We start from the raw sequence: 11,312 nt of genomic DNA on the forward strand, positions 1-11,312 counted from the left end.
GCGACTGAAGGGCCCCCCCGCCGCCGAAGACCCGGACCGCCGCTGCCGGGGGAGTACAAGCGCCGCAGCTCCCCCGCTTTGCCCCAGGCCCCCTGAACCCTCTGGGCGGCCCTGGGTAAGGCCCTGGTCACTGCAATGGGATCCTCTTCCTGCGCTCAATGATCAGCCAGCGCCCGAGTGCAGATGGACATAGGGGTGCAGCGGGGAGGCTCCCCTGCCCCAGGGGCGATGGGTGGGAGGTGCTGAGCTTGGAGAAGCTGGGGCTGGGGCTGGGAACGTTCTGCCTAGCCCCGCTGGGAGTGAAGGACGCGGTCGGGGTTCTGCTCTCCTCCCTGTTATTCCTAGGAAGAGAAACCAAACCACTTAGGGATGTGAGCTTTGGACCCCACTGTGAGGGCGAGGGTGTTATCCCCTTTTCACAGATGGGGAAACTGAGGCACGCAAAGGCGGCTGGAGCAAGGCATTCGTTTCAGTGCTGGGCAGTGAGCTCACGACTTCCTGGCTCCCAGCCCTGTGCTCGGTCACACCTTGTATTTGAACGCTGAAGCCTACAGCTGTCAGCCTGACCCGGTCCTCAGCACAGAGCGGGACTGCCCCAGCGAGCTCGTGTGTCTCCCCTTTGCAGGGCGTTGTTATGGCCTGTGGCCTAGGACAGGGAGACTCACAACACTCTGGCTGGTGGCTGAACTGACATTTTTTCCTGAAATACTTAATTAACTTTAGAAAAAACAAATAAATCTGTGCACGTACACAGCCAGAGCACTGTCATTTCTATATGTAGGGTTTTTTCTGTACTCAACAATAAAAATAATGCTGTGAAAAGTGATATTGGTATGTTTGTTAATATCACTTTTCACAGCAAGTCCTGGCAAGTTAAGACCTGGACGAGCAGTGGGGGTGAGGCAGCGGGTGCCAGGGAGGATGGATGGAGGGGATGGGGAGTGAGGCAGCAGAAGCCTGGGGTGATGGATGCAGGGGGACCTGCCACCGTCTGGTCGGGGGTGTGGGTTGGTGCATGGAGCTGGGGGTCGGTGCCCTGGGCCAGCACTCACTGGAGCCCAGGGTGGGCACCTGCAGCTGCATGGCCAGGGATCAGAGCCCAGGGTTGGCGCTTGGGGGTCCATGCCCGCTGCTGCACAGCTGGAGCTAGGAGTCAGCGTCCGTGGCCAGCACCCGCTGGAGCCTGCTGCAGCATCATCAGGACTGGAGCTCGGCATCCAGGGCCAGAGCCTGCCAGAGCCTGGGGTTGGCGCCTGCTACCGTGTGACTGGGACTGGGGATCTGCACCTGGAGCTGGGGATTGCTGCCCATGGTCAGCACCTGCCGGAACCCAGGGTCGCCATCCAGGCGCAGTGCCCAGGCTCAGTGGCCAGGGCCGGGGATCGGCCACCACTGGGATTGGGGTCTCTGCCTGCTGCCACATGGCCAGGGCCAGGGATTGGGGGTTGATGCCACACAGCCAGAGCCAGGGATCGGAGCCTGCAGCCAGGAGTTGGCATCTGAAGCCCCATGGCTGAAGGCCAGGGCTGCATGGCCAGAGCGGGGGGTCAGCGCCCAGAACTCCACGGCCAGAGCTGGCAAGGACACGCTGTCCTGTGCTGGAGGAAGAGGCCCGGCCCCACCTCTCCAGAGGGTCTCTTGGGGGATGGTAGTTGGCGGTGCCAAGCTTTTGTGCCTAGGAACAATGGTGGGAAGCCCGGTTTACTTCCCAGGAAAAGCTCCCCACAAGGGCATTGTTCCTGGAACGTCCATAAACCGAGAGGCAGTTGGGGAGGGACGGGCTCACGAGAGAACAGTGAAGATGTGGAGTGTTATTCCAGCCCTGCTTTGGCTCTGCACCTGGACGCTGGTAACCGGGGACCCAGGCACCTGCCCAGGTAGGAGACTCTCTGTTTTGGGGCTGTAAATGGGGGGGGGGGTAGGTTGAGCTCTGAGGCACCCATGTTGCCTAGCGATGGCGGAGGGTGGTGGTGGTTCTCTAGCCATTTAGCTGGGTCCAGTGCTGCAGTAGCTGAGTCAGGGCGTTGACGGCTGGGCCCTGGCTGCGGAGCCCGTTGGGCTGGCTGCGGGGATCGGTTTGGGGGCTCCAAGCGGGAGATGGGCTGGAGCTGAGCCGGGAGGAATGGAGGCTGGACCACAGCGGAGGTCCTGTCATGGGGAGAGCTTGGCTGGATGATGCACCCCAACGAATCCTGCCTCCCAGCTTAAAGCTGGTTGTAAAGGCCACGTGGCTGGGATGGGATGGGCAGCCCAGAGTGTGTGTGCGTGGGGCGGGGGGTGGATGGAAGAATGGGGTGAAAGCTCCCCGACCGCCCGCCCATCCACTTGGTGCCCCTGGGAAGGATTTCTTTCCGAGCGCCACACCGAGCCCAGCCCTGCACTGGGGGATGCTGTGGGGTGGGCCATGGCGCAGGGACAGTGGAGTAGGAAGACGCAGGCTATCGCGGGGCCGGTGGTCGCTGAGAGCAGGGAGGCAACGTGGACATGGTGGTAGATGCCTTTTGGGTCCCATCTCACCAGGTGACTCGCCGGGGCCGAGCCGGAGCAGGCGCTGGGCTCGTGCCTCCTCCCGTGTCTCTTTGTGTTTCCACAGAGGTGAAGGTGGTGGGTCTCTCCGGTGCTGAGAAACTCACCATATTACAGGGATGCCCCGGGACGCCAGGCGCAGCAGGAAGCCCTGGAGAAAAGGGGGCACCGGGTCAACCGGGCCTGAGAGGTAGGAGATGAGAGAGGGACTCTCACAACAGGCGCTGCCCCCAAGCTGGAGCAGGTGTGGGGTGGTCTTGGGCCAGCTCCCAGCGGGTCTGTGGGGCAGGTGGAGAACGCAGCGGTCACAAGGGGATCGGACTCTGGCAGCTACTGAGCACTATGGCTCCAATCCTCTGCTGGAGTCAATTGGTGCAGCGGCGCTGACATCAATGCACCACTTACACCGGAAGAGGCTGGGGCCCAATGGCTCAGAGGTGTCACCAGGGCCGGGGAATCTCTGGCTAAGGGGGCAAATCCCAGATTGAACTGGGCCCTTCGCTGGGCGGTGCCCGGTGCGACCCCATCGCCCGTGGTTACCCTGGCTGGTGCATGGGCCTTAGCAGACTGTGTGTGTTTGATGGATCCGCCCCTCCTGGCGCGGTGATTAGTCCATGATGAACCGCATGCCCTCCGCTGGTGGGAGAACAAGGCACGACTTCATGGGCCAGCCGCCCCCTGAATCGGGCCCTCCGCCCCCCGGGGCCTCTTGCTGCCACACACAGGGCTCAACTGACCAGCCCCACCCCTCACCTCCTCCAGGCCCGATGGCATCGTCCACCGGGATTAGCCGGGCAGCCCCCATGAGCCGCTTCTCGTGGTTGCTATGGGAACAAGTAGTGATGGACGTTGAGCGCTTCCCTTCTTTCACCTCTGGGTCCGTCCGTTTGTCCCCCTTTAAAAGAGCCCCCGGGGACTCCCCCCCCCGACCATGTTCTGCGCCTTGGCTGGACTCAAGCACTTGCCTGCGTTCACTGCGTCTCTCCGTCTGCTCTGGATTTCAGGGACCGTGGGACCGCCCGGGAAAGCGGGACCGAAGGGGGACCGAGGTAACTATGTAGCAATGGTCTTGGGGGGGCACTGAGGGTGTAGATTACACCCGATGGGGGGTTGTTATTCGAGGCAGGCAGGAGCCTTAGCATTCAGATGAGGAGCCCCCCCCAAGAGGCGCTGGTGCCTGGCTGGGGTCCACTCCTATCTGTTCTGGTTCCAGACGGTTTAGTCCGTCCTGCCAAAATTCTCCTGTGGTTTTCAAGAGGGGCCTTCGGGGCTGCTAATAGGGCTCCCGGGCCTGATTTCCCCCCCGCCTCAAGTCACCACAGCCCTTCCCATCGATTGCAATGGGCACTGGGACCAGGCCTCCGAACCCGGGGTAGAATGAAGCTTTGGGACGGGTGTCCAGTGTCAGGGAGATGAGACAGCGTCCAGGATTGGCTCCCCACCCCCTTCCCCTGTGCTGGCATGAAATGGGCTCTCTCTGGAGCATTTCCACCTCCTCTCATGCTGCAGGGGGCCGAGTGGGGGGGCTCTGTGGGAGGGAGCCTTTCCACCGCCCTCAGTGGGGTTTGGTTCAGGTCCCCAGGGAGCCGGTGGCCGCGAATGTTGCACGCAGACACTACAAGCACATGGCCGCGGTTCCTCGTACATTGCAAGGCGAGAGGGCAGTAATACACATCCCTTCCAAACAAGAGAAGCAGCTGTGACACAGCAGGAAAAACAGCTAACCAGGAACCTTCCACTCGTCATCCAACCAAGTTCTACGGGCGCCTGCTAAGCTTTGCTTTCTAACTGCGTTTTTTTTGGTTTCTCGGACTGGCAGGAGATCACCCAGACCCTTCCTTCCTCTGCCAGAACGGTGAGTTTGCCTCCTCGGCGCTTAAAAAAATGACTTACCAGTGTTTGCATTAGGGTAGCGCTTGGAGGCATCCACCCGCCATGCATGGGGACGTGCTGACACAGAGCGGGAGACGGGCCCTGCCCCAGCGAACTTACAGTCTGAACAGCCAAGGCAGGCCAAGGGAGCAGCCCTGGCCCCATTTTACAGGGGGAGATGGTCAGGGCCCAAGAGGGGTCGCTGGACGAAGAGGTCAGTACACTGCAGCGCAGAGCTGCGCGGGGTACCCCTCCCCCGCATCAGACTGACCCCATGGAGCTAGTTAAAGAGATAAAGTGACTGGCTCAGGTCACACAGAGAGTCTATGGCAGAGCTAGAAACCCAGTTCCACAGAGTCTTCATCCAGGGCCTTAACCAAAAGACCGTCACTCCGGAGCGGTGAATATTCCCCTTTCAGGACCGGCCCCTACGTACTCACCGGAGCAGTTTAGTCCTGCTCTGTTGCAGTTGCAGTAGCCTTCACATCAGAGGACTAAGCAGGCTGTGTATGTTCGTCTGCTTGCTTTAGAAGGTTTAACTCTCCTTCGGCCGGGAAAGCGCACGGGCCAGGAATGATAGCCAATAACACCTTTCCTCCAAGGCTCTCAAAGCACTTAGGCGGGAAAGTATTATCAGCCCCACATGGGGAAACCGAGGCACACAGAGGGGCTGTGACCTGCCCTGGGGCACACAGTGAGTCAGTGAGGAGCCCATGAGTACAGACTCCCACTTCCTCCTGGTCTAACCATTAGACCACACTTCGTCCCTGAGCTGGCGCTAGGATCCAGGGATCCTGACAGGCATTCCCCCGCTTTTAAGCACTAGACCCCATTCCCTTCCCAGCTGTCCCTGTTCTAAGCACTACATGGAGATCAAACCCTCCTGAAATGACATTTAGCCTAAACCAGGTTCCTGGCGCCTGCTGTGGCTGCTAACTTGGTGGCAAGGTAACCGCCTATCGCTGCGAGGTGATCTCAGCATCGGCAGCCACTCAGTCCCGTCCCCTCTCTCTGGGAGAAGACGAGACTTCAGACACATTTCCCCAGGGACCAAATTCTGCCTTGATTCCAGGGCCAAAGAGCTGCAAGGAGCTTCTGAGCAAAGGGGAGTTCCTGAGCGGCTGGCACACCATCTACCTGCCGGACTGCCGGCCGCTGAGGGTCTTCTGCGACATGGACACTGATGGCGGAGGCTGGCTGGTAAACGCAGTATCCTAGCGCCGGAGCGATGGTCACATCCAGAGCTGCCTGCTCCCAGTGCGGTGCGAGAGATTTACGCATGGGTAGCAGAATGTGGCCGTGATGTGGCTGGGGAGGGGTAAAGAGAGAATAATTCCTTACCCATATGTAGCGCCTTTCACCTGAAGGGCTTCACAACCCGTCTACACAGGGAATCATGTCACCCAAGGCTGGAATGCAGCTGCATCTGGGGAGGGATGGGGCAAATGTTTGACAGGGTGCAATAAAGCTACAGTGCAGGGCAGGAAGCAAGGAAGATCGCTGCATCTCCCTGAACCAACAGGAGAGGTTCAGGTAGAGGAAGTTAACCCAGGCTGTGGAGTTAGCTGGGGTTATCAGTCCACGAGTTAGTGGAGCAGAGAAATCGCTGGACGGCAGATGCATCTGTCTCACCTTTCCCTGACTGCTGGCATGCCCCACAGATGTGTCTTTCTCTGCTTTGTAAGATTTCCCTTCACTCACCCAGGCATGGTGTGAGTCCCCGGTGGCTAGCGGCGTGCAAGGCTGACACCCTGAAAGGACGACGATGGGAGGGATGCGGACCATGGTTCTGTCTCTGATAGCTGTGCCAGAACATCCTGCACTTGTGGGGGAAGTGGAGGGGAAGGAGGCCATGGGGCTGTTGCTCACAGTATCGCACTGGCTTGGCCGAGATTAACAGCCAGCGCTGAATGTGCTAGTGCTGGGGCCAAGCGGCAGAGTCCAGAGCCGCTCTAGCTCGGTACTTCCCCAGCACGTGCGGGGTGGGAATTGGAGCTGGTTTGCTTTGTGGATCCACCTCCAGACAGATCATTCTATCCCAGGGGTCAGCAACCTGCAGCACGTGTGCCAAAGATGGCACGTGAGCCAATTTTTGATGGCACGTGGTCAGCCCGCTGCCAGTCTGGGGTTTCCGCTGCTGGCTCCTGCCAGCCGGGGTCCCACTGCCAGTCCCACTCAGCACCCACTGCTGGCCTGGGGGAAGGAACCCCAGGCTGGGAGCGGGCTGAGACCCCGGCTGGCAGGAGCCGGCGGCTGGAACCCCAGAGCAGTGACAGGCTGAGCTGCTCAGTCGCTGCTCTGGGGTTCCGGCTGCTGGCCCCTTGCCAGCCAGGGTCCCCGCTGCAGCCCCACTCCCCTTGCTTCCGGTTGGAGTTCCAGCGCAGGCCCCCTGCCAGACAGGGTCCAGGCCTCCAGCCCTGCTCAGCCCTACCAGCCACCAGCTCCACTCACCTCAGCTGGCGATCTGGGGTTCCAGCTGCTGACCTCCTGCCAGCCGGTTAACAACTGATCACGCAGAAGCCTGTGTGCAGCTTAAAATATCCAAATACGTGCCACCAGACATTGGAAAACTCAGCAAGGAAAAGCAAAGGCAAGGATCACACTAAACTGATAAGATCTGCATTTTAATTTAATTTTAAATAAAATTAAACATTCTGAAACATTTTGAAAACCTAGTTTGCTTTACATATAACAGTAGTTTGGTTATATAATTTATAGAGCGAGACCTTCTAAAAAAATGTTAACATGTATGACTGGCACATGAAGCCTTAAATTAGAGTGTATAAATGGAGACTCAGCACAGCACTTCTGAAAGGTTGCCGACCCCTGTTCTATCCTGTCTCCAGCCATAGTTACCGCTGGGTGCTTTGGAGGTGGAGGGGGGAAGGAAAGGCATCAAAACCCCATGATGTATCCAACTGTGCAATATTTTATCCTAGTGGGGGAATTCCTTCCTGACCCCAGCCAGGGACAAGCTCATGCCCTGAAGCCTGAGACTGGACAGCCCAGTTGATCTTTACTTCCAGTGTCCCCAAAGCTGCTCAGCTGGATCCTCCATGGCCCAGCTCAGTCAGGGCTCCAGCTATTGTCTGAAGTTCGGCTGCCGGAGCATGAGAGCCGAGTCAGCTCCCAGCCCCCATTCTCGCGCCTCTCCTCCAGGTGTTCCAGAAACGCATGGACGGCTCGGTGGATTTCTACCGCACTTGGAGCGCCTACAAGAAGGGCTTCGGGAACCAGCTCTCCGAGTTCTGGTTGGGCAATGAGAACCTCCACCTGCTCACCCAGGACGGTAAGGAAGCCCAGCCGCTGTCCTGGGGGAGCTCTGGCCTGCCCTGCGGGCTGTTATGCCACAGGGCCTCTCCAGGGGGCGAAAGCGAGCGGCCATTACCCGTCAGAGGCCTTTTAGATCCAGCCCTTGGATTCTGAGAGGCTGGAAATGCCCAGCTTAGGTGGGAATATCCCTTTCCCCTGATCCCCTCCTTTTCCCCGGGGGATCCCCGCCCCTCCCTCTCAGCCAGTTCCCACAGTTGGTCGTTCTGCCCTGTTGCCCTGCAAAGACACGGCGTCGCTCACAGGGAGGGTCACCCCTGGGTGTGCTGGCGTCGCGGTGGGCAAGCCTCCCTGCTTTGTGACTAGAAGCCCCGGCCCAGATCCCCCTCCTGGAGCTGAGAGGGAGCCAGAACGGGCCCCTGGCTAACACGGGGCTCTGTCCCTTCCCCTCAGGCGAGTTCCAGCTCCGCGTGGACCTGGTGAATTTTAATGACAGCAGCTCCTTTGCCAGCTACCGGTCCTTCAAGCTCAAGGGGGAAGAGGACAAGTACGAGCTTGTTCTGGGGACGTTCCTCGGCGGCTCTGCAGGTGAGGAGAGCGTGTCTGGCTGGCGTTCTGCGCTGCGCCACCTAGAGAGGCAGCCCGCGGGGGTGTGGGCAAAGGCACCTTTAAGCCACTTTTATGCCCTCAGGATTCAGGGCTGCTCCGAGGCTCAAATCAGAGCAACCCCAGGGATGCTCTACCAGCAAACTCCTGAGGGCTGCCCTGCAGTCCAGAGCAGCTCAGAGTCTCCATTGCACCATATACTGTGGAGACACCCCCTTCTGTCTCTGTGCCATGGGGGACCTGTGGGACCTACACAGTGCCTCCTGCAGCAGGATCTGGGCCCCTGCACGCTGCGGGAGCAGCACAAAGAGGCCAAGGCGGGGGAGAGAATCTGTCCCATTGTGTGTGTGAGTGGGAGAGACACCACATGTTCCACTCCTCTTCGCTGCGCCTACAAAGAAATATACGTCCGAACTCCCAGAGCAAGGGATGGAGCGAAGCATGAAATGGGCTGAGCTTCTCCAGGGTCGCTCAGCCATTTGTAATCACACGATAATGACTGATCAGCATTAATACTTAACCCTTGGCGCGCCTCTGGTGCTGCCCCCCGGGGGCTTTCTGAGCACTTTGTGTAGGTCCATGGATTATGCCCCAAAAACCCTATTGGGGGGGGGGTAAAGAATGGAGGGTGTCTGGGGAGCCCTCAGAAATGCAGCTGTTTCTGGGGAGGAGGAACGCAGCAATGCTATCCAGCAATTTAAGGTAGGCAGAGGAACAGCACATCTGGCTCAAACTGTCACGCGGGGATTGGAGGAGCCGGCCAGAGATGCAAAAGACAGATCTAGGTCTCAAACGATCACACACAGAAATACAAACGCCTATCCTGGGGCTCCCACATCTGGCAAAGAGGGATCCTTCCTTGTCTGCCTCCCTGCTGGGATCGCTGCCACAGGCTAGGCGAGGCTCAGGCAGTGGCCTCCCCCGCCCCACCCCGCAGCCCCTGGTTCCTGGTAGAGAAGATTGCACGCGCTCAGGACACTTGGCATCCAAAGCCCCAGGCAGCCCCACCGCAGCTGCCTGTACCTGGCATCAACCCCCTCCACCCTCCTTCTCCAGGCATTAACCCCATCGCTGCCAAGGGCGAGCGCAACTCTCCCGTGGGTGGCACCCACGTTCGCTGGGGGGGGGGGTGGGAGGGGATGCAGCACATGCCCGTGACAGCACTGAAGATTGCATCCTGTTACAAACTGATCCGTGGAGCATTGGGGTTAACAATCATCCTAAACCAGCCAAGTAAGGGGGCAGCAAAGTGGTGGGGGAGGAAAGCCCACTCTGGCCCACTTTACAATGGGTCTGTCTCCTCCAGCGGGGATCCTGCTGGCTCAGGGTTCCTGGACACTAAAGTGATTAATCCCTAGGAGCCTCAGCAATCCATTTCCTTGGCCTGAATTACGCAGATGCTCCCTATCCGGCCCTGCCCGCTTCCCCCGAGAGCGCTGCTGGCAGGGAAAAGCCGACCCGAACGCCACGCTCACGGATCTGAACCACAGCTCAGCTTTGCTAATAGCCCAGCTTCAAAGCACTTTACAGACTTTAGCTAATTAGCCCCCACGTGGCCTGACAGCAGGCCCAGACTCAGGGAACCCTGGGGTTCAAAACCTGGTTCTGACACTCACTGCGTGACCTGGGTAGGTCACAGCGTTTGTTGTGCCCCACCACGTGATGGGGATAATGCACCACCTGGGGTGTATGAGGATTCATTACTGTGCTATTGACACGCTAAGCATTACTACGTAGGCGTGTATTAGCATTGTCCCCATTTCACAGCTGAGGAAACTGAGGCAAAGCCATGAAAGGCCCGATTTGCCACCGAGTTCAGCACATCGACAGCGCAGTGGGAAATCTGGCCCCGATTGTGGGTGCTGAGGCCTTGAAAACAGTCTAGCGCCTTGGAAAAAATGTGGCTCCCTAGCGCCGTGGGCAAACCCAGGACTCCCAGATTCATAGCTAGTCAAGCCAAAAGGGACCGTGATATGCACATCGCGTCTGTTCTCTGGCATGACACAGCCATAGCATTAAACCTCAGGAGCGTGGATCCCAGTCCTGGGCTCAGACCAGACCACGAGCCCAGGCTGCCTCCAGGGATATAGAGCCGGCAAGGGAAATGCTCCCATTTCTCTGCTGCTCAAGGTCATGCCTTGGTGCGGTTGTGGCACCGGGGTCTCGTGTGTCCCGCAGGTGACTCCCTGGGCCTCCACAACGGGCAGCCTTTCTCCACCTATGACCGTGACAACGACAGCGGGACGCAGAACTGCGCCGTCTCTGTGCATGGCGCCTGGTGGTACACGAACTGCTACCGCGCCAACCTGAACGGGGGCTACGCGGTGGGGGAGCAGAAGCGGCAGAGGTACGGCATCGATTGGGTCTCTAGCCAGGGCGTTGGCAACCCCTACAAACGCACGGAAATGAAGCTCCGCTAGCCGGGGGGGTGGGCATCCAACCTGTGCATCTGCGGCACGCCCGAGACAGCAGGACCGAGCTGCCTCATAGATCCTCGTACAGCAAACCAGCTTCCTCTCCCCCTGCAGCAGCTTCAGGAGCCTCCAGTAATTACACCCCCCCACCATCTCTGGAGGGATAAAAGACTCCTTCCTGGGATGATCCCCAAGGTCCCGTGAGGACAGCCCTCCTGATGCAGTCACTCCCCTCACTCCCAGAGCAACGGGGCAGATCCTTGCTCTCCTGGCCCTGCCATCTGACGTTGCATTGAGTCGTGTTGTGTCCAGATTCTCTGGAGGCAGCTTAGCGCCATCACGTGCCCAGAGGCAAACGCATAGGCCACAGTGAGCTCAGTGCATGTCCCCACACAACGCGGTAGCATGTGATCCTCTGCAGAAACTGCTTTCCAATAGCGTTGCCCAGATCAGGACTACCGACTGATATAGACTTTGTGTGTGTGTACATACATGTCGTTGGGCCTGTGTATGCGTGTCAGACCCAATTACACGCATGTGGAGGGTAGCTCTGGCGTGTATTTTTCATACGATACTGCTGCACTTGCGGCTGCTGTGTTCTGTGCACCCAATAAAAGCATCACT

General features: G+C 58.9%; 1 protein-coding gene across 1 annotated transcript; it reads left to right on the top strand.

The window, feature by feature from the left end:
• Positions 1-1,053: 1,053 nt before the first annotated feature.
• FCN3 (ficolin 3) lies at positions 1,054-11,312 on the top strand. Its single transcript, XM_044998150.1, has 8 exons — positions 1,054-1,877; positions 2,594-2,716; positions 3,531-3,575; positions 4,346-4,381; positions 5,471-5,598; positions 7,558-7,687; positions 8,122-8,256; positions 10,453-11,312. Exons 1-8 carry the CDS (start codon positions 1,310-1,312, stop codon positions 10,692-10,694), a joined length of 1,407 nt encoding a protein of 468 aa, XP_044854085.1. The 5' UTR covers positions 1,054-1,309; the 3' UTR covers positions 10,695-11,312.

This window comes from Mauremys mutica, chromosome 23 (assembly GCF_020497125.1).
Source record: "Mauremys mutica isolate MM-2020 ecotype Southern chromosome 23, ASM2049712v1, whole genome shotgun sequence".
In the NCBI taxonomy this organism is placed as follows: Eukaryota; Metazoa; Chordata; order Testudines; family Geoemydidae; genus Mauremys; species Mauremys mutica.

Bases quoted from the DNA above. Each gene is read 5' to 3' on its own strand.
- FCN3 (XM_044998150.1), top strand. From the start codon at position 1,310: ATGGTCAGCACCTGCCGGAACCCAGGGTCGCCATCCAGGCGCAGTGCC. The intron at 5,599-7,557 runs GTAAACGCAGTA...CCTCTCCTCCAG, and splicing joins CTGATGGCGGAGGCTGGCTG to GTGTTCCAGAAACGCATGGA. The intron at 8,257-10,452 runs GTGAGGAGAGCG...TGTGTCCCGCAG, and splicing joins GTTCCTCGGCGGCTCTGCAG to GTGACTCCCTGGGCCTCCAC.